At 58.0% G+C, this 21,845-nt stretch overlaps 1 protein-coding gene across 1 annotated transcript; it reads left to right on the plus strand.

Annotated features, from left to right (window-relative positions):
- Positions 1 to 1,444: 1,444 nt before the first annotated feature.
- Positions 1,445 to 17,302, plus strand: GPR161 (G protein-coupled receptor 161). The gene is made up of 5 exons (XM_036273203.1): positions 1,445 to 1,866; positions 5,408 to 6,129; positions 10,802 to 10,906; positions 16,006 to 16,125; positions 17,030 to 17,302. Exons 1-5 carry the CDS (start codon positions 1,493 to 1,495, stop codon positions 17,293 to 17,295), a joined length of 1,587 nt encoding a protein of 528 aa, XP_036129096.1. The 5' UTR covers positions 1,445 to 1,492; the 3' UTR covers positions 17,296 to 17,302.
- Positions 17,303 to 21,845: the final 4,543 nt, after the last annotated feature.

Genomic DNA, 21,845 nt, shown 5'->3' on the forward strand with positions numbered 1-21,845 from the left:
GCTGGGTCCGAGGGCAGCGCAGGCGTCGGCGCGGCCCAGCCCCCCGCGGCCCCTTTGGAGCGCGGGGAAAGCCCACAGAGGCGTATTTCAGTGTCGTTTTGATGTGCATTTCTCGTATTCTGAGTGAAGTGACATCTTTCCATGTGTTTAAGTGCTATTGGTACACTTTTTCTGTGAATTCTCTGTTTATATCTTTTTCTGTGAGCTGTTCGCCTTTCCTCGCACTTTCATTGAACCGAATTGACGCTGTGAGTCTAAGGCTGTGCAGCGCGGAGACTTGGGATATTTCTCTGTGCTGACATGAGTATCAGGGTGTTTCGTTAACACCCATCACCTCGCACAGATACAACATTTTTAAGGGTCGCTTATCCATTTTTCTATCTTTTTTAAAACATTTTTTCTTGATATTTTAAGGAATTCTTCATAAATTAGATGATTAGTCCTTTTTCTGTCATATAAGTTGTAAATATTTTCTCTCATTTTGTAATATGTCTAATAACTCAAAGTCTGTTTTATTGATTGATTTGAGAGAGAGAGAGACATGAACTTATTGTTCCACTTACTGATACATTCATTGGTTGATTTTTGTATGTGCCCTGACCGGGGACCGAACCCACAACCTTGGTGTATCAGGACGATGCTCTAACCAACTGAGCTACCCAGCCAGGGCTCTCGAAGTCTATTTCCTTGGCCACTGTGTTATCACGTGCCCAGTGAAGAGTAAGAGGCTTATGTAGTGCCTTATTTTGAGGCACCAATGAATAATTTACTTATAAGAGATAACGCCCTGGCCAGTTTGGCTCAGTGGTTAGCGCGTTGGCCCTCGGACCAGAGAGTCCCGGGTTCCATTCCCGCCAAGGGCACATACCTCAGTTGCAGTTTGTCCCCGGTCCCAGTTGGAGTCATGTGGGTGGCAGCCAGTCGGTATGTCTCTCTCCCGTTGATGTTTCTCTCTCTCTCTTCCTCCCTCTCTCCCTCCCGCTCTATCTGAGGATAAATGCAAAGATGTCCTTGGGTGAGGATAAAAAATAATATAAAATAAAATAAAAGCAGCAGCCCACAGGGTGCCCCCATGGATCACGGGTAACAGAGTCACCTGCAGCAGCCTGCTGGTTTCAAATGCAGATTCCTAGGCTGTACCTCTGATCTCTGGGACCAGAATCTAGCAGGTGACCCTGAGAGCTGACACTCCAGGTGATTCTTTGGAGCATTCAAGGTTTGAACCGCTGGCTTTGGGGGATGGCGGGGCTGTTGAGAATGGAGGACGCCTCGTTCAAGGGGACACAGCGAGTCGCCCACAGAGCTGGGTGTAGAACACAGGCCGCACGTGCAGAGTTCGCTGGGAGTCTCCGGACGGGCTGGGTGGCCCGGGGCCTCGCTGCTCTCCTGGAAAAGTCAGGTATCTGGTCTGATGAGCCTCCTGTCCCCTGGTCTCGCTGTCCTTCCAGCTGTCGAGCATGCTGCGCCCCACACACGGCCAGGCGCACTGACCATGAGCCTCAACTGCTCCCTGGGCCACTGGAAGGAGCTGAGCAACCTCACGGAGGCGGCGGCTGGTGAAGGGGGCGTCGTCATCGCCCAGTTTATCGCCATCGTCGTCATCACCATTTTCGTCTGCCTGGGCAACCTGGTCATTGTGGTCACCTTGTACAAGAAGTCCTACCTCCTCACCCTCAGCAACAAGTTCGTCCTCAGCCTGACCCTGTCCAACTTCCTGCTGTCCGTGCTGGTGCTGCCGTTCGTGGTGACGAGCTCCATCCGGCGGGAATGGATCTTCGGGGTGGTCTGGTGCAACTTCTCGGCCCTCCTGTACCTGCTCATCAGCTCGGCCAGCATGCTCACCCTCGGGGTCATTGCCATTGACCGGTAAGCTGGCCACGGGCGGAGGGCTGGAGGAGGAGGCAAGGTGTGCACCGGGTGGAGCTGTCACGTGGTCCGGGGGTGTCCTGCTGTCTGAGTCCTTGGGCGGTGGCGGGCTCTGCAGGGAGAAGGAAGAGAAGGCAGGACTCTGCCTTTGCTCCCGTCCCTTCAACCAGAGGACCGCGGACTTGATCTCATCGCCTTGCACGTAATTTTATTTTATTTTATTTATTTTTTATCCTCACCGGAGGACATTTTTCCATTTTTTGTTCAGGTAGAGTGGGAGGGAGAGAGAGGAAGAGAGAGAGAGAGAAACATCGATGTGAAAGGGACACATCGAGTGACTGCCACCCGCACGACCAACCAGGGCCGGGGACAAACTGCAACCAAGATACATGCCCTTAGCGGGAACCGAACCCTGGTCTCTCTGGACCGCAGGCCGACGCTCTAACCGCTGAGCCAAACCGGCCAGGGCTAATTTTATTTTTTTATTATTCATTATATATATATTTTGCCACCACGGTCTGTGTTGTGACATTGACCACAGCCTCCAGCCTCCCCAGCATTACATCCCTGCCCCTACCCTGGCCCAGGCCAGAGAGAGAGGCTGCATCCTGGACAGGGGGCTGGCAGTGGGCATTCGAGCCCAATGCCCACGTGCATATAATCTGTGATATCTATATATATTTATTTATAATCCTCTCTGTAGTTTTATTTATTTTTCCTCTATTGATTTTTTAGAGAGAGAGGAAGTGAAAAGGAGAGAGATAGAAACATCGATGAGAGTGGACATCAATTGGCTGCCTCCTGCACGCCCCCCACTGGGAATCAGGCCCACAACCTGGGCATATGTCCTGACTGGGAATCGAACTGGCGACCTCTTGGTGCAGGGTTGTTGCTCAACCACTGAACCACACCAGTTGGACTGTAGTTTTATTTTTTAAAAGAGGTTCCGTGGTTTAAAAAAAAAGTTCTAGAGACCTCTGATTCTTAGTGTACAATCGAGAGGCAGATGCTGCGAAGATGACGTGTTAGGGGAGGTCTCAGACCTGCTGTCCACCACCTGTCGCTTTGACCTGGGCCAGAGCTGGGCAAGGGGACCCAAAGAGGAGACGCTGCCCCTGGCCACAGCAGGGGACCTCAGCAGTCAGCTCAGTCCAGGATGGAAGGGGACAGGGAAAGACGGTGGCCCCTGAGAGGTGGCCTGTGCGTCCGGCAGTGGCCTGTCCGTTCTTGTGGTGCAGCTGGACCCGGACAGTGGGAGGCAAACCCGCTGATGTTGCCCAGCTGCATCTGACAGGTGCCTTCGGGTTCCCGCTCCGTGCCGTCCAAGTAGGCTCTGCCAGCCTGGCGCGTTGACAGTGGTTTCTACGCCGAGGTTCAGCGTGTGACTGCATCTCGCTGACGGTCACCTCACTCGTCCCAGACAAGTGGACTTGGTGAGGGCAGGGAGGGCAGACTCAGGTTCAGCGTGACTCACAGAATTGGGGAGCAAGCTGGCAGTGGGGTCAGGGAAACAGAGGGGACGAGTCACGATGTTGTCCCAGGCCGCTTTGGGACCACCAGGGTTTTAGCTGCTGAGCGGTTGCTGGGTTGTCCATCCAGGGCCCGGCCAGGCCCAGGCCAGAGTCCTGTCGGCTGTCTGCCCTGCAGAGAGCAGCGTGAGGCTGCAGTCGGTCCTCACTGGGGTGGATGGAACTCCAGCTGCAAACAGTGTTTGATCACAGTAAGTAGCTGGAACCACAGGCTGGTCAGTCACAGTGAGGACAGCCACAGGCCAGCCTGTCACTGTCACCCGGGGGCTGCGTGGGTGCCGGTTTGTTCCCTCCTGTTAAAACCGGTCATTTTCACGGTCGCTGGTCTCGAGGCAGGAGCGCTAAGCACGGAGCCCACGCTGCGTGGCAGCCTTCCCGTCACACGTGATGGAGGGCAGTGTCTTTGGGGACCCAGGTCACGCTTGGGCTTGTGTCTAAACGTGAGCTGTTGAAGAACTCACGGGGACCCGCAGAAGACATCTGAGGGTGCAGGAAGCAGAGGACCCCGATCTCGGCCCATGTGCACCTGCGAGAGAAGACGGGGCTGCCCTTCTGTCTCCCTCTGAGCCTCCAGCAGGCCTGAATGAGGCCGACGTTGAAAACATGAAGTCTCAGATCTATAAGATCCATTTTCTTGTGGGCAGATGTGGAAAGGTTGATCAGGGTGTAGATTTGTGCATTTCAATGTATATACATTTTACCCCCGAGCCCCTCTAAACCAAAGCAGCCCCTGGCGGGCGCGGACCCACACGGGCAGTGCCCTGGCCGGACATGCCCAGGGGACCGGACACAGCTGGGAGAGATCACTGTGGTGTCCACCGGACTGGTTCATGCCTAGGACTGTGCTCAGCGGGTGATATGAACACCGTTTGTTACAGTAACGCAGGAGTCTTGCCCTAAGATAGCAAACTGACGGGGCTGTGACAATAGCCAGAAGGTGATGTAGCAGAGCACAGCTTCTTCATCACGCGTGTTCCCGCGACGGCTGCCGGGGTGGGTCCGGGGGGCCGAGGGACAGTCGGCACTCCGCAGGCTGGCCTCCCACCCAGCACCCGCCACGCCTGAGGTGTGAGGCCAGAGAACCGGCATGTTTCTGAGGGGAGGGGAAAGCAGAAGCTGCCCTCGGTTCTGAAGGCGAAGGAACTTTCCTGGAGGTGTCCCCGGCCAACCCCCTCGCATTTTCTTTGCTGAGATGCTGTCACACCGGCCGGTGCTCAACCTGTCGCCTGCCACCCCAGGACTCAGGCCCAGTGTCCCGTGTGGTCATGGCAGTTTTATGGGCTCATACGCAAGAGGGGGTTCCATCCTCGAGGAGGAAGGGGAGCAGTTGGTGGCCAGGCAGTGGCCAGGCCGCGCCCCCGCCAGTTTCCTGTGCGGGTGCACAGGGCAGGCCTGGCCTCGCTGGCCCGCGCGTCCTCAGCCCACATCCGTGGCACAGGCTCCGTGGTTCCCCTGCACAGATGGAGGAACAGAGACTCGGAGGTGGGGTCAGCCACCCTGGGTCACGCAGCCTGCAGACAGCAGAGCCGCCCCGGCTCCGGAGGCCCCCTCCTTTCTCTGAGCGGCAGAGTCCGAGCAAGATCCAAACCCAGACACCGTGTCCCGCACGCAGGGCTGCACCCTGGGTCACGGGCAGCGGTTCTGAGACCCACGCCACCGTCGTGGACACCGAAACGCCCTTTCCAGACCAGACCTGAGGTCGGCAGCCTCGGGCTGACCTCTGAGCTGTGTCCCCAGGTGACTCAAGAAGGTCCTGGTGGAGGAGGTGGCTTCCCAGGTGAACTGTGAGGCTTGTGGCCGGTCATTCCCAATGCCCTGCCTGCCCAGGCCGCGTCCGTGTGGCCACCCCTGTCCCTTGCACACCTTGACCTCACGGCGCTCTCTTCATGAGCCAGCATTTCCCTTGAATCAGTGTCTGGGCGGGGAGAGTGCTCTCCGCCTGGGCAAGCAGTGGGGGGCCCTGCGGGGGTTCCCCTGCTTTGACATCTCTCGCCTCCCTCCATCCTTTGCAGCTACTACGCTGTCCTGTACCCCATGGTGTACCCCATGAAGATCACGGGGAACCGAGCCGTGATGGCGCTCGTCTACGTCTGGCTTCACTCGCTCATCGGCTGCCTGCCGCCTCTCTTCGGCTGGTCGTCGGTGGAGTTCGACGAGTTCAAGTGGATGTGCGTGGCCGCGTGGCACCAGGAGCCCGGCTACACCGCCTTCTGGCAGATCTGGTGCGCCCTGTTCCCCTTCCTGGTCATGCTCGTGTGCTACGGCTTCATCTTCCGCGTGGCCAGGGTCAAGGCGCGCAAGGTGCACTGTGGCACGGTGGTCGTGGTGGAGGGGGACCAGCGGGCCGGGAGGAAGAACTCCAGCACCTCCACCTCCTCCTCGGGCAGCCGGAGGAACGCCTTCCAGGGCGTCGTCTACTCGGCCAACCAGTGCAAAGCCCTCATCACCATCCTGGTGGTCCTCGGCGCCTTCATGGTCACCTGGGGCCCCTACATGGTGGTCATCGCCTCTGAGGCCCTGTGGGGGAAGAACTCGGTGTCCCCGAGCCTGGAGACCTGGGCCACGTGGCTGAGCTTCACCAGCGCCGCCTGCCACCCCCTCATCTACGGGCTCTGGAACAAGACGGTCCGCAAGGAGCTGCTGGGCATGTGCTTTGGGGACCGCTACTACCGGGAGCCGTTTGTCCAGCGGCAGAGGACGTCCCGGCTCTTCAGCATTTCCAACAGGATCACAGGTAACGCGGGAACGTGCCAGGGGAGTGGCCTGTGGTGCTCTCGGCCGCCCGGGCTCGGTGGTGGCAGAAGGCTCACTGCCGGGGCCTCCAGGCACAAAGGACGGATGTCCTTTGGGAAAGGAACATCCCAGAGGGTCCCCTGTGGTTCCCGCATCTTTCCTGCACCGAGTGGTCAGGGCAGGGGACACCAGGGTTCAGAAATCTGTTTTCTGTCGCCCCAGCCACAGCCCACGGGCCTCGACAGTCTGGTGCCCCTGTGGAGAGGAGAGACCCAGGCCTGGGCCCCCGCTTCTCTCGGCCAGACCTTCCAGGGTTCACAGCAGAGCTCCCCACGGCTCATCCCCGACACGCTCGTCCTCGCGCCTGTTGTCCCCGGTCGCTGGTGCCCTTGACCGTCCCTCCTAACTCAGGACATGCCAGCGTCCACCCCGCACCCTGAGCTGTCCTGCGCTATCGGCGGGTAGCTCTCTTCCCTCAGGTCATCGATTCCGAACAAACAAGGTTCTACCCCACCCCGTCCCCTTGGGCGAGACCCAGAGGAACCGCCTAGTCAGGGCCAGGCTTTCTGACCTTTTCACTCTGGAACAATCTGCGACTTCGGCAGAGTTGGAGGACAGACTTCCGTGCCCCGCTGCCCCTCGAGGTGACATCTCGCCTGACAGTAGCACAGCTGGCGACCCTAGGACGGTCCCGTCGGGCAGCGCTATGAGCTCCCCCCGATTTCCCATCCACGTCCCCCTTCTGTTCCCTCGTGGCTGTCCTGTTGCCCTTTGTCATCTTTAAGTCTCTGTTCGCTCCCTGTCTTCTGTGACACGGACACCTTCGCGCAGCGCTGCTCAGGGGCTTCGTGGAAACCCCTCGACGTGTGTTCTCAAGACTAGGATGAGATGACAGGCGTTGGGCAGGAACAGCGGGGGTGACGTGGTCACGTTGGGGCACGTATGTCACTGGTACTGCTTAGGGGACCATTCATCTCTCGGGGAGGGGCTCATCGGCTCGAGCTCCTCTGACAAAGGACCGCACACTGGGTGGCTGGGACAGCAGACATCTGTCTCCTCACAGTTCAGGAGGCTGGAAGGTCATGGTGCCAGGGCCAGATGGCAGGTCCTGGTGCGGGTTCACTCCCCGCTGTGTCCTTGCTGGGTCCTCAGAGGGGTCAGGGATGGGAGAGGGCGGGCTCTCCAGTCTTCTTATGGGACTCCCACCCTCATGAGCTCCTCTGATTACCTCCCAACGGCCCGTCTGCAAACACGGTCACACTGGGGGCCTCAGTCTATGACTTGGGGTTGGGGGGACACAGACATTCAGTCTGTACACTCAGGTGGCATCGCCAGGTTTCTCCCCCGGAAAGTCATTCTTCATTCTGTTGTGATGAATAAATACAACAGAGCGTCTACCTGGAGGCCCCTGTGCAAACCGCCCGTTCTCCTCCAGCCGCCGCGGTTTGGGCACCGTTGGTGGGCCTCACCGCCAGCCGCACCACCAGACACTCACGCCGACTTCTCCCCGCAGACAGCGGGGTCTCCTCTCTGTCGGGAGGGTGGACAGAGAGCAACGCCCGCTTATCACGCGGTCTCAGCGAGGGCGATGCGGGCACTCCGACCACACCACATCACCGGTTCACTGCACGGGTGGACGGGGCCTTACTGCTCGAGAGAGGAAGGATTCTGGGACTTTCCGTTTTGACCAAAGGAGACAGTAGATGCCCGTGTCCAGTACTTAACCACTGAGATGCCCTCCCCGACATGCACGTGTTTTCTAGTGCGACGTGTGAGCCAAGCGTCCCTTGGTTTTGTTTCACTGATTCGTTTATTTGTTCAGATTTTGTAAAATCTCTTCTCTTCCAATCCAAAAAAAAAGAAATTAAACATTTCTTATTCCGAGGAAGTAAGAATGAGGAAGGGCAGAAAAGGAAAGAACAGAGGAGGAGCAGGTAGCAGGACGACGGGACACGTCTGCGTTTCGGGCCAGGGTTCTCCGAGCGAGTCGATCACCCCCGGGAGCGCTCAGGGGACCGGGCGGCAGCCCCCCGTGGTCGGCGGCACGTCCGGGGCAGCTGGCGGGCTCCTGCACACTGAGGGAAACGCAGCCGGGGTGGTTTGAGGTTGGAGTGTGGGGTCAAAGTGGTTGGCCTTCTCCAGGAGTTGAGCTGGGGGTCCCTGTGGTTTCTCCCCTGGAGGTGTCCGGGAGGCCAGCAGCACCCCAAGTCTTGGAGACAGAGCCGAACGCAGAGCCCACCAGCTCTGCCCCGTCCTTGCCGGGGATGCTTTCTGATGGGGCCAGAGAATCCTGCCTCTTCCTCTTCTGCCTGGTCCCTCTGGCTGAGCCAGGGCGGAGCAGACCCTGGTCTAGCGCCCTCTGTGGGCACAACTTGGATCTGCAGGAGGCTCCTCAACCCACCCCAAGCCTGCTTCTGGCCACCCCTCACCCGAGGGAGCGTGCCCACTAGTTGTCATCAGGGGCCGAGAAGGACAGTCCGATCCAGTTCCAAGCCAGCGAGCAGCAGCGGGGAGGCCCTGTCTGGCTCTGCGCCTCTCCACGTGCGTGGACACCTGCCGAGCTGTAACCTGAGGAGTCAGGACGCGGAATAATCTTCCCTGCCAGGGCTGTGAGCAAAGGCGGAGGGGGATCCCAGAAATAGCGGGAGCCCCCCGCTGACTCCGGGAAGCCGGGAGTTTCATGAACACGTGGTCATGTCTGTTCCGTACACAGATCTCAGCCACAATCCGTGCACTTTGGTTCCCCTCCTGTTAGCCCCAAAGAAGTGTCAAAGGTTAAGCTCTGCCTGGGGGGCCTCCATCACTGACCCACCACAGTGCCTTCTGCTCCTGGTGTCTCGCTGGCGGACTCCCATGGGCTCCCTTAGGAGTTTGGAGGGTGGCCTGGGCATCCGGGGAGGGCGCTCCCTCCAAATGCCACTCGTCTGATGCTTGACGCTCCTGGAACTGGGGACAGAGACTCTCCAGTTTCCTGTGGGGACAAGCACGCTGGCTCGGTTGCGTGTACTCAGAGGAGGTGCTTGCTCCCGGACCTGGCCGGGGGCAGGGCCTTTGCATGTTCCCACCTTGCTGGTCCACGTCCCTTTGCTGGTGCCACCTGCGGGCATCTGGTTCCTTCAAGATGCCCGTTCCACCTGCTCTTCAGCCTCTAACAGGCGCTGGGGGGCTTCTAGCTACCCCAGGCTTCTGACACGATCACTGGGCCTCTCGCTGTGGGCCTGTAGAAACACTTGTGTAAGAAGGTTGGTGAATAGTCTCAGGGTGACCGCACCCCTGTCCCCGCTGTACTGGTCAGTGCTGGGTGGACCGAACGGAGAGGCTAAGGGAGCCGCCCTGGTCCGGCCCCAGGGATCCCTCCCGCTCTGCGGACCGCGACTCGGCCTGCCTGTCATCACAGCCCCGGCGCCGGTGTCCGGACCCCACTGTGGTCTCAGCCTTCCCATGGGCAGCCATGGTCCCCTCCGGCTCCCCTCCCCAAGCCAGGCTTCCTGCTGAGACAGACATACTCTGGGGCCGAGGCCCTGGAGGGGACGGTCATTCGGGTCTTCTCCGGCCCAGCCGACCACAGCAGCCCGGCAGGCGGGAGCTCCCCGTGTCGCGGAGGAAAGGGCTGGAGGAGTCGCCCACCCTCCACCACCAGCATGTTCTCCTCGGCTCCGGAGAGCGAACCGAGCGCGTGTCTGTCCCGTCCCCTCCGGAAAACCAGGTTAAAAGTGAAGACTGGGGTCCCTCCCACTTGTGAGTGTCCTGTGGGGGGAGACGGTGGCCCCTACAGTAGCCCCTTACGTCTGATCGACTCGGACGTCTGATCCCAGACGGTTCACCTCTGAGAGCCCCCGTGTGTGACCCCAAGTCTCCACAGCCTCGTTGGTCCATGGAGTCATTGTTTTCTCGGCTTTCTGAGGACTCCAGTGAGAACTTCTGGTTTTCTTAAGTTCCCGGCCTTGTCTCCTCTGAGATCCATTTCTTTCTGTCTTTGCTGCCCCCTGTCCCTGTCTCTGAGCTAGCGCCTTTCCCCCCGGCTGGCGGGGCGTCCCTGGTCGTGAATGCTGAGGCCTGGGCCTGGCTGTAGGCCCCGCTGGGCCTGGTGTCTCCAAGGCCGCGCCCCGGTTCACTGTCCTTCCCCCTCCTGCTGAACCGGGGACCCACCGCTTCCTGTAGAGATTTTCTGTCGGGCCCCACGTGCTGCAGAGACGCCCAGGCCTCCGCTTCCTGGGCCTTGGGGGCCCGGGGTGAGAACCAGCTTCCGCTCAGGCCCCACAGACAACCTCGGCTCTGTCCTGGGTCGCGTCCCTGGCCTCACCCGCCGCCTCCCAGCTGACAGCCGTGCCCTCCTGCTCTGGGTTTCACGCTCTTCCAACAGCCGTCTGGCGCTCGGGTGGGGTCTCGGGAGGTCAATGCACCACGTTCTGGAAGAGCCCCGGGACCACTCACCTCCCCCACCTGCCTTGTTTGGCGTTGTCATGGGGGCCCCTCTGGGACCCGGCCAGCCGTGTCACAATGGACATGCCCTGGCCAGGAGGAGCCCCCTGGGGAGGGGCAGCAGTGACTCCCTGCCCATGGGCTGAGAGCTCCCCCTGCAGGAACGAGGTGAGGCCGGGCCTGGAACGGGGTCTGCGCGTGTGGCAGCCGGTCGGTCATGCCTTGTGCTCAGTGCTGACTTTGCCTTTCAGACCTGGGCCTGTCCCCACACCTCACGGCCCTCATGGCAGGCGGACAGCCCCTGGGGAACAGCAGCAGCACCGGGGACACCGGCTTCAGCTGCTCCCAGGACTCAGGTAAGCCTCGGGCAGGTGTGCTCCCCGTGGGGGGTGCAGGCGCTGGGCGGGGGCGGGGGCGGGGGCGTTGCCCATGCCTGGTGCGCGGGGAATGGGGGAGGTCAGGAGACAGGGTTCCCAGTTGCGTCAGAGCTTCTGTGCCTCAGTTTCCTCCTCTATAAAATAGGGGTCCCACCACCAGCTGCGCAGGCCGTGGAGTCAGGCAGCCTGGTGTTGTGTTCCTGACCTTTGAGTTTCCCCATCTGTGAATGAGGGGAGCGGTCACTCTATGAAGGGAAAAGCCCCCCCGCCCAGGGTCAGAGACCCTTCCTTGTCACTTCCGTTACACACCTTGCGCCCCTGTCCCCTGGAAGAGACACCCCCCACCACAGACGCTGCACGTCTTCACAGAGCTCCATGCACCCCCGGGCTCAGAGGTTGGGGTCTCTCCTAGCTGCTCGTGGGGAGCTGAGGGTCACAGCTGTGCCTGCCTGGGGTGTGATGGGCTCTCCCAAGGCCCTGAGAGGAAGCAGGAGGGCAGAGGCCGCAGCGTCTCCCCTGGTCGTCCTGGCTCCGCGTGGCTGGAGTGCCAGCCGCCACCAGCCCGGAGCTCGGGCGCGAAGGGAGCGCATGGAATCCGGGCCGGGAGGCAGCAGGCTGGGCAGCGGCTCCTTTGCTCTGTGGTCCTGCGGCACTGCCGGCAGCGTCGGATTCTCTGTGCCGTTCCCTGTGCTGCTCCTAAGCCTGCGCAGTGAACTCTGGGGGCGGGCCGTGGGCGGCCACCGAGACTGGCCTGCGGTCGCAGAATCTCCCTGCAGAGTGTCCCCTCACCTGCCCACCACCCCGGAGCCCTGGGTGTGAACTGAAGGAAGGGCAGTTTCTGCCACTCCTGGGGTTATTCCCCTCAGACCACCAGCGGGGACGCAGCGACGCCAGGACGTTCATTCATCCATTCAACCAATACTTGCCAAGCCCCTACTTCGGCCAGACACTGTGCTAGGTCCCAGGGGCAGAGTGGTGACCCGCCTCCTGGGCTTTCAGCCTGGTGGGAAGACAGACGGCCCGTGCCCTTCGAGCAGGTGAGGTGTGTCGTAGGAGCTCGAGCTCAGTAATTCTGCTGTTGGAAGATGTGAGAGCCTGCCAGTCGAGGTGCTGGGGTAGGTGCCCTGGCTGGTTTGGCTCAGTGGTTAGAGCGTCGGCCTGTGGTCCAGAGAGACCCGGGTTCAGTTCCCGCTAAGGGCACGTACCTCGGTTGCAGTTTGTCCCCGGCCCTGGTTGGTCGTGCGGGTGGCAGCCACTCGATGTGTCCCTTCACGTCGATGTTTCTCTCTCTCTCTCCCCACAACCACATGAAAATTACAGCTAACGTATAGAACATCCATCACTGAGAACCTTCTGAAGACGAGCTGAGCAGAATTCCCACAACTAGGGGCATAAAGCCATGAGGAGGCTGGTAGGAGGGGCGGAGACGGAATGGGCAGGTCCCACACCACAAGTAGCAGTTAAGAATCAGGAGGGATGTCTCGGTTGCAGGGGTGCCCACTGGGGAGCAGGGGTGTCAGCCCCGTGCTGTGCTCCCTCGCACAGAGCACCGGTACCGGGAAGAGGAGTCCCTACAATATCAGGCTGTGAAAGTCGCCAGGGGCTCCATTCGGGTGAGACAAAGGCTGCTGCAGACCAGGCTTCCTCTCGAAGGGTCTGAACTCACAAACGCTTGCCCTAAGCTCTAGCAAAGGGACAAAAGATCAGAAAGTACCAGGGACACCCTGGGGAGACTGGATACATACCTGGACATACACCGCTTTCTCTGGGACCAAGGTGCTTGGAGGTGCCATTGTGCCTTTGCTGAGCCCTCTTCCCACCCAGCCTACAGGTGCAGACATCACCGCTGAGTCTCCACCAACCTGGCTCACACCCCTCACCACACCCAGGTGATTCATTCCACCCGTCTTGTGCACCAGCTGAACCTCCTTCAGTGGCTCTTCCTCCCAAGCGGCCAGCCTCTGCCCATGCTGCAGCCTCTGCTCATGCTGCAGGCTTTCCTAACATCTCTCAAAGGTCCCCCCTCCCCCCCCAAGCAGCACTGTCTGCAGAGTGCCCTGTACCAGCATAGTCTCTTCAATTCCAGTAGCTGCCTTGGCAGATCACTTTGTAGTTTCCAGCAGGTGGCCTCAGGCCAGGCATAGGCAGTGGCTGACCTTGGCCTGCACTGGAGCCCCTCCCAAGAGGCCCCAGAACCAACCCACCCAGGCATCAGCTTCAGACCACACCATAGCACTGCCCAACTACCTCCACAATGATGCACCAAAAGGATGGACTCAGCTGGGACCAGAGTCTCACTAATGTGAATCCTGCTCCATGGGGTTAGTTCTTGCACAATAGCTCGCCTGCTGTAGTCATGGCCAGTCAGCCTGAGGATCAGTCCCACCCACTAACCTGCCATGGCACTGAAGGTTCAACTACAACAGGAGGGTGTACACAGCCCGCTCAAGGGACAACCCTGGAGCACCCAGCTTGGGAGAGGGAGACTGTGCCACTGGGCCTCTCAAGACAACCTACTGCATAAGGCCACCCTGCCAAGACTGGGAGACATAGCATCTCTATCTAATATATAAAAACAAACACAGGGAGGCAGCTAAAATGAGGAGACAAAGAAACATGTCCCAAAGGAAAGAACGGGACAACACTCCAGAAAAAGCACTACATGAAATGGAGACAAACAATCTACCATATGCAGAGCTCAAAACACTGGTTATAAGGATGCTCAGTAACTCGGGGGAAGAACAGATGGGCTCAATGAGAACTTATACGAGAGACAGAAACCACAAAAAAGAACCAGTCAGAAATGACGACTACAATAACCGTAACAAAGAATACATTAGAGGAAATCAATAGCAGATTAGATGAGACAGGATAGAATCAGCAATATGGAAGATAAGGTAGCAGAAAACATCCAGTCAGAAGAGCAAAAAGAAAAAAGAATTTTAAAAAATGAGGACAATTGAAGGAAACACTGAGACAACATCAAGTGTAACAACATTTGCATCATAGGTGTACTGGAAGGAGAGAGAGATCAAAGGATTGAGAATCTCTTTGATGAAATAGTGACTGAAAACTTTCCTAACCCTAGTGAAGGAAACAGACATACAAGTCCAGGAAGCACAGAGAGTCCCAAACAAGATGACCCCAAAGAAGCCCACACCAAGACACATCATCATCAAAATGGCAAAGGTTAAAGACAAAGAGAAAATCTTAAAAGCAGCCTGAGAGAAGCAGTTAGTGACCTACAAGGGAGCTCCCATAAGACTGTCAGCTGATTTCTCAACAGAAACTGCAGGCCAGAGGGAGTGGCACAAAGAAATATTCAAAGTGATGAAAAGTAAGGACCTAAAACCAAGATTACTCTACCCAGAAAGGCTATCATTTAGAATTGAAGGGCAGATAAAGAGCTTCCCAGACAAGAAAAAGCTAAAGGAGTTCATCACAATCAAACCAATATTACAAGAAATGTTAAAAGAACTTCTTTAAGCAAAAGAAGAAAAAATCCAAAATATGAATAATAAAATGGCAATAACTACATTACCTATCAATAAAGACTTAACATGTAAGTCCTGAAATCATAAAACTTGAAGAAAAAATAGGCAGTAAACACTTTGACATTGCTCATAGTAATATCTTTTTGGATATGTCTCCTCTGGCAACAGAAACTAAATAAATAAACAAATAAGACTACATTAAGCTAAAAAGTTTTTGCACAACCTACCAAATGGGAGACAGTATTCACCAATGATACATCTGATAAGGGTTAATATACCAAATATATAAGGAGTTCATGTAACTTACCAAAAAACAAACAACAGAAACAATCTTATTTAAAAGTGGGCAGAGGACTTGAATAGACATTTCTCCAAAGAAGGCATACAGATGGCCAGTGGACATATGAAAAGATGCTCAACATCACTAAATATTAGGAAAATGCAAATTAAAAGCACAATAAACTATCACCTCACACCTGTCCGAATGGCTGTTATTAATAAATCAACAAACAAGTGCTGGTGAGGATGTGGAGAAAAGGGAACCCTGGTGCACTGTTGCTGGGATTATAAATTGGTGCAGACACTGTGGAAAACAGTATGGAGGTTTCTCAAAAAATAAAAGTAGAACAAACGTATGAGCCATCAATTCCACTTCTAGGTATATATGAAAAAAACCCAAAACATTAACCCATTTTCATTTAAGAGTTATTTACAATAGCCAAGATATGGAAGCAACCTAAGTGTCCACTGATAGACGATTGGGTACATATATACAATGGAATATTACTCAGCCATAAAAAAGAATGGAATCTTATCATTTGTGACAACATGGACGGTCCTAGAGGGTAACATGAAATGCATCAAAGACAAATACTGTACCATATGATTTCACCTATATGTGGAATCTAAAAAACCAAACAGACAAAACAAAAACAAACTCATAGAGGACAAACTGATGGTTTCTAGATGGGAGTGGGGCTGGGCTGGGGTAAAAAGTGAAGAGATCAAGAAGTATCAATTGGCAGTTACAGAAGTCATCACAGGCCTGTCGGGTGCAGCAGAGAGGACATAGTCAATACTACTGTAGTAACTGCATGCGGGTGCAAGACTTATGGGGGGGTCACTCTGCAAGATGTAAATGTGTAACCACTGTGCTGTGCACCGGAAACTCATATAATGTTGAACATAAACTGTAACTGAAAAAAATGAAACAGTTGCTTTGATGTTGAATTAGCCCAACACACTTGAACCACGATGATAGAAATTCAACTGGAAGAAGAGTCACTCAGAACACAAAGCTCGTTTACTGGGACCCTCTCCTCCACGCAGCCCTCCCCCCTCCCCGGGTCCAGGTCTGGCCCACCGAGTGCTCTGGTGTGCTGGGCGGGGCTCACGACCCACCGCTCTGCCAGGCCGGTGACTTGTGGGGCTGAAGCAGCCCCGGGCTGGCAGCACAGCAGCTCCGCACACTCGGTTGTGGGTCGCAGTCCACGGGAGAAAGGGACCCAGGGGTCGAGAGAGCGGGTGAGGAGGCGGTGGCGGGGGGGAAACTTCAGACAGCGGTTCTGTGTCCCTCGGTTTTAGGGACAGATGTGATGCTGCTCGAAGGCTACACGTCGGATGACCAGCCTTCCTCCCACTGCACTTGCCCACCCAAGAGGAGGAGCTCGGTGACGTTCGAGGACGAAGTGGAACAGATCAAAGGTGGGTTTCTGTGGCTGACAGCGTCCGGACAACGGAGGGGAGAGGGGCGGGTCTTGGGGACGCTCCTGGCTCATCCCGACCCTGCCTGCAGCACCCCCGGGCCCCCGGCCCTGCCCACCCCATGCTGTTCTCACATCCCAGCTGTCTGGTCAGGCGGCTTCTGAGCTGGGCACACGGGGGCTGTGGAGCTGCACACGGACACACGTCCTCAGACGACTCCGTCCCCCCAGAGCGAGGGGCGGGGCAGGGAGAGGCTGTGCATAGCCCGCTCTTTCCCCTTGGGGAAGGGGGTGCACCTTGCCTGCTCCAGAACACAAGGCGCAGGGGGTACATTGCTCCGCCAGGCGTCGGGAAGGAAGGGGGCAGGGAGGCTCAGTCAGAGGCACTGGAGGAGAAACTGAGGACTCACCCCGCCCCCGCTTCTCTTCACTTTGTCGGGTCCACATCCTGGGTGAGGCCCAAACCTTCGGTGTCCCTCCCGACACAAGTCGTGCAGGGCTCCAGGGACTGAGCCCGGAGAGGGGGGAGACAGCTCAGACTCGTGGACGTTTGGGACCATGGATGTCATGCGCTCCAGGGAGCCCACCAGAGACCTCTCGAAGATGTAAGATTGGAGTATCGTCAGTAGGAGGCATTTATCAAGCCTTTTCTGTGAGCCAGGCCCAGGCTAAGCATCTTGGGAAGGATGGCTCAGTGGTCACAGAAACCCCACGACGAGAGGGGGATCACGCTTTCTGTACAGAGGACCTGAGGCCAGGGTGACCCCTCGTATGATCTCCCCGGCAGGAAGGAGGGGTCAGAGACGTGGCCGCGGGAATCTGACTTGGGAACCCTGCCCTCCACCTGGGTCTGCCTCCCCAGGACAGTCCTGGCCCCCGCTAACCTTCCCTTCCTTCTCCCCCAGAAGCTGCCAAGAACCCCATCATCCTCGTGAAGGCCGATGTGCACAAGTCCCTGGACAGTTACGCGGACAGCTTGGCCAAAGCCATAGAGGCAGAAGCCAAAATCAACCTATTTGGGGAGGAGGCTCTGCCGGGGGTCTTGATGGTGGCAAGGACTGTCCCGGGGGCTGGCTTTGGGGGCCGCCGAGGCAGCCGGACCCCCGGGAGTCAGAGGCTCCAGCTGCAGAGCATCGAGGAAGGGAACGTCCTAGCTGCGGAGCAGCCGTAAGGGCCTCGAGTGGCCTGTCCCCACGGCGGATGCCCATGGCCGCCTGAGCCGAGCACGGGGCAGGAACAGCTACCAGCAGTAGCACCGAGAACTGTGTCCGTGGTCAGAGACTTCCGTGTCTGTGTGAGCCTGCCCGTGGGCTTCTCCCAGGTCCCAGTGACCGGACCAGGGGCATCAAAAGCACAAAGAAAAGCCAGTGAGGTGTGGCCATGACTTTCTGGGAGGGGGGGCCCAGAGGGGGACCTGAGACCAGGCTGGGAAGGAACCATCTGCACCCGGGTGAGCATGCACTGCCCCCAGGGAGGCTCGGGGGGCCCTTCCCTGTGCACCGGGCGCATGGCACCCCAGGCTTCTGCGGGGTCGAATCAGGCCGTGTGGAGTCCCTAGGGGAGAACCCAGGAGCAGAGCCCCATGTCCAGTCCCACACCTGGGCACTGGCTGAGACCTTGCCTCAGTGGCGCCACACGCTGGTGCTCACCGGGCAGTCACCGGCCACCTCCCTGCTCACTGCTTCTGTGCTGTTTCAAAAGAAGGGAGAAACCACTTTAAGAGACCGGAGGAGGAAGTGGGTATCAGATGCTTCACGTCCAGAATTCAAACCACAGTGCAGTTGGTTAGGACACGCCATGGACCCAGCACGCCTGCACGGGGCTCTGGTGCCGCAGGCAGGGTGTAGAGGCACTGTGGTCGCTGGAGGGACGCCCCTTCACAGAAGAACACCCCTGGACTCCCCTGTGACGTTTGATTGACACGAGCTAAGGCGGGTTTTGGGGTCGGCACCTGCACTCCGGCCCAGCTCCACCTCTCCTGACTCACACCACCTGTGACTTCTGTCACCTCGCTAGGCTGTGGGGAGCATGGGGGGGAGGGGGCGGCAGAGTGAATGGTCTCCAAGGTCATTTCCAACTGTGATCGGTGTTTGATGTTCTCTGTGAGTTTGAGATAGGAAATGGGACCCACGTTGGCACAGCCTCCGGGGTTTCGAAGGCGAGCAGAGACTGCAGGCCCAGGTGTGCGACACCCCGCTGGTCTCCGCAGTGCCGCCTGCCGGGCTGCAACGTGGAATAGATGCCTCCTCCGAGGTGGAGTGGGTTCGTCTGGTAGACCTCCCCGTCCCGTTGGCGCTGAAGCGGCAGCGAGGTGGGGCTCGGAGTGGTGGCCTTGGTGACCGGGGAAATCTCTGAATGACCTGTCTGCCCCGCAGCCTGGGTGACGACAAAGCTAAGGGCAGGGCTGGCTCTGCCCTCAGAGTCCCAGGTGCCAGTCGACATCGACTCTGCCCCTCGGCGGCCACTCCAGCGGGCTCACTGGCTGCTGGGGAGGCAGTGATTTTCTGCCGTGTGGACACCAGTGCTTGGCAGTTTGCAAAGACCTGTGCCGAGGCCTGGGTGCTCAGGCTCATTAGCAGTGGGATCGGGCCAGCCAGGCGCCAGGCAGCGGGTAGGTTCTGGGCGGGAGAGGGAAGGAGCTTCCGTAAGGAGGTGTGCAGGTCAGCTGTCCCCAGCTAGGGGGCTGGGGATGCCTCACCCAGGTGGCATTCCTCGGTCAGAGAGCACCTTGCATTTTCTTTCTGTATCTACTCCTGGCCCGTCTGTAAAGGGACCATGTCGGATCAGTGGGCCTGCGGCAGTGGAGCTGGGCGGAGGCCCTCACCTACAGTGTGGAAAAACCTGGGCGCCTCCCAGGGAGGCCTTCCTGAGTGCAGCAAATTGGCTCAGAACCCAGGGGTGCAGTGTGCATCCCCTGGACTGCACTGGGCAGACCTAGCTCTAGGGAGACCTAGCCCAAGTCCCCAATGGCTGGTCCCAGACTAGCTGGGATTTACTAGGATTAAACCTAAGCTTATCTAGAAATACCACACTTCACAAAAGGACTCACTGTGTTCTTTTTTCTACTGAGGACCATTCATGTATTCACCCGCGAGAACCTTCAGGTCCACTGTGCAAAGCTCCAAGCTCAGCCCTGTGAGCAGTAGCGTGAACGTGTTTTCACTCATTGAGGGAGAGACCTGGGGATCACCGGTACTAATAAATAGCCAAGTCGAGTAATGATTATCCGGAGCACTGTGGGCACGGGGCGGGGGGGGGGGGGATGGGATGGGGGGGGCGGGGGGGCTCCATGGAGATGGCAGCTTGAGCCAAGCCTTGAGGATGTTTGGCAGCTAGAACCATATTCTGCATAATCAGAATCCAAATTTGCTGATTCAGCCTTGGGGGGAGGAGTGGGGGAATCCCCTGCTTCTGAAGCTTCTGAGGGGCACTTCTGGGACTCCTGCCCCCACTGCAGGTTGAAACCTAGGCCCATAGCTTTATGCTTCTGTGCAGAGGCTACATGGCAGTGGTGGGTAGGACTTTTGGCCACTTCTCCAAAACCTGCCTCCTGTGTCTCAAGGTTTGGGGCTGTTGCCCATCTCTGCATTTTTCATTGAGATTGCCACCTGACGTGTCCCCGTGCCGTGCCCCAGGTTCCAGGGTTGGGGGCGGTCGTGACCCCGAGGCACTCACTGGGCGCCCCACACCACAGCACCCAGCCGGTTCCCTGGCCTGGGAGAACTGCGATTCAGCCTCGTAGACACCAGGTGGCAGCAGTGAGAAGCGCTAAGAATACACCTGAAGGCTGGGTTCCTGCAGAGCTGGGGCTCTGCCCTTGTCTCCACTGTGGTCCTCAGCTTTAAAGGGCCACCAGCTTGCTTACCCATGACCCCACTCGGGGCTGCCGGTTCTGTCCCTGCTCAGCTAGGAGATCTTCAGCAACTGCCAGGAGCTGGGGTTGAGGGCCAAGACCAGGGCCAGTTGGTGCTAATGCCCTCTCCCATCCACGGGGCTGCTGTGTGCTCTCTGCCAACACCTGAGCAGCCAGTGAGATTCATCAGTATTTGCAGTCAGCCAGGGAAGGGGGGGGACAGGAGTGGGGAGAAATGTGCTCCACACAGTGAGAGACCTTAGCCTGCTCAGGCTTAACTGCAGGAATATGTTCCCGCCCAACTGTCCCGGAGATGCCCACACACGAGACCCAGGACACACTCCCCACGTGTCCAGCCCTGGCCCCGCGGTGCTGTCTGGAAGGAACTGAGGGTGGCGTGGCTACCAAAGGCTGCACCATCCTGTGCGCACGGTGCGGCTCTAACTGGGCACTTCTGGGGCGCTCATGCACGCCCATGGGGGTGCTGCGTGGGGACAGTGCTTTGCGAGGCTACGTTCTGGGTTCAGACCCTGCTGCTGCTGCTGAGCTGGGTGTCCCCGGGTGGCTCATGTTTCTGCACTGGTTTTCTCATCTGTGAGGTTTGAAACTGTTTCTATGGGGATGCAGAACGCAGGGCCTCCCCGGGGTGGGGGGTGTTGCGTGGATTAAAGCACCCAGTGCAGATGGGACACAGTGGTGCGGAGCCGCTGTCTCTCGTCCGTACTGCAGGTGGGTGTCTGTCCTGGTCTCACAGGGACCTCTGAGACAGCTGTCGCCCTAGATCAGAGCTGTGGAGCCTGCTGCCATGGGGACTGTCCTGTGCTGAACAGCACAGAGGCTCTTCCGGGAACGAAGGGACCTGGTGAGGAAGGGGAAGGGCTGCGTGGCGTCAGGAGCTGCAGAAGTCTGAGGAAGCACACAGTGTCCGTCAAGGATGGTGGCCCCAGGGCCTGGAGTAGACCCCATGACAGCCCAGAAGAGAGGCCCCCCTGAGACGTGGCCTGGGTCCCACAGCCAGCTGGGTCCTGCAGGGACAGTGACTGCTTGGCGGTGGCTCGGGCTCAGATTCCCCGACCCCCCACCCGGAGGAAGAGGCAGTGCGGGGACAGGAGCCCATGCCACTGTTCCCGGGCGTGCAGAACCCCAGGTGAATTGTGGGGCCGGGAAGAAAAGCCGTTTTCACCTGAAGCAAAGGAAAATGTCAGTGAACACAGCCCTATGTTGGCACAGGAGGGGCAGAGCCCGACACTCCTGGGGGGACGGACACAGCATCCAGGGAGGCCTAGGAAGTGGAGAAACTGCCGAGGTCTCAATGGCGTGAACCAGTGTCAGGGGCAAAGGCCAGGTCTGGCCACGTGGCTGAGAAGACAGGCCAGCCGGGCTTTATCCTGTGGAAAGAGCTTGGGAGACGAAACACCTGCCTGCAGGCCGACAGGAACCGCAGGCCCAGGGAGCCCGGCTGGGTTCCCCGGAGCACAGCCTCCGGTCCGCCCGATCAGTGAGCGCACCATGTTGGCTGTGATGTTTTCGGGTCATACACAAAGCCGCTCATTTCCCCCGGAAAGCATGTGCCTGAGCAGTATGAACAGCTTGGGAATTAGAGGCCATTTGCTTTCCCTTCTGACACCACCATTGTGAAATGTCACCAATCACAGGCGAGCCGGCCCCTCCCGCGACAAGGACAGCCAGGGAGGTGCACCGGCTGGTGGGGGCAGGCAGGGCCCCCAGCACAGTGGGCTGAGCCTGTGCCCACGCCACGCACAGCGTCTGCCAGCATGTGGACGCTGACGGCCAGTGCTGGGTTCTGGTGGTGAAACCCGGGATGCAACTGGTTAAAGTCCAATCCTGAAATAAAATGACAAGCTCGT

This window comes from Molossus molossus, unplaced genomic scaffold (assembly GCF_014108415.1).
Source record: "Molossus molossus isolate mMolMol1 unplaced genomic scaffold, mMolMol1.p scaffold_m16_p_20, whole genome shotgun sequence".
NCBI classification, from domain to species: domain Eukaryota; kingdom Metazoa; phylum Chordata; class Mammalia; order Chiroptera; family Molossidae; genus Molossus; species Molossus molossus.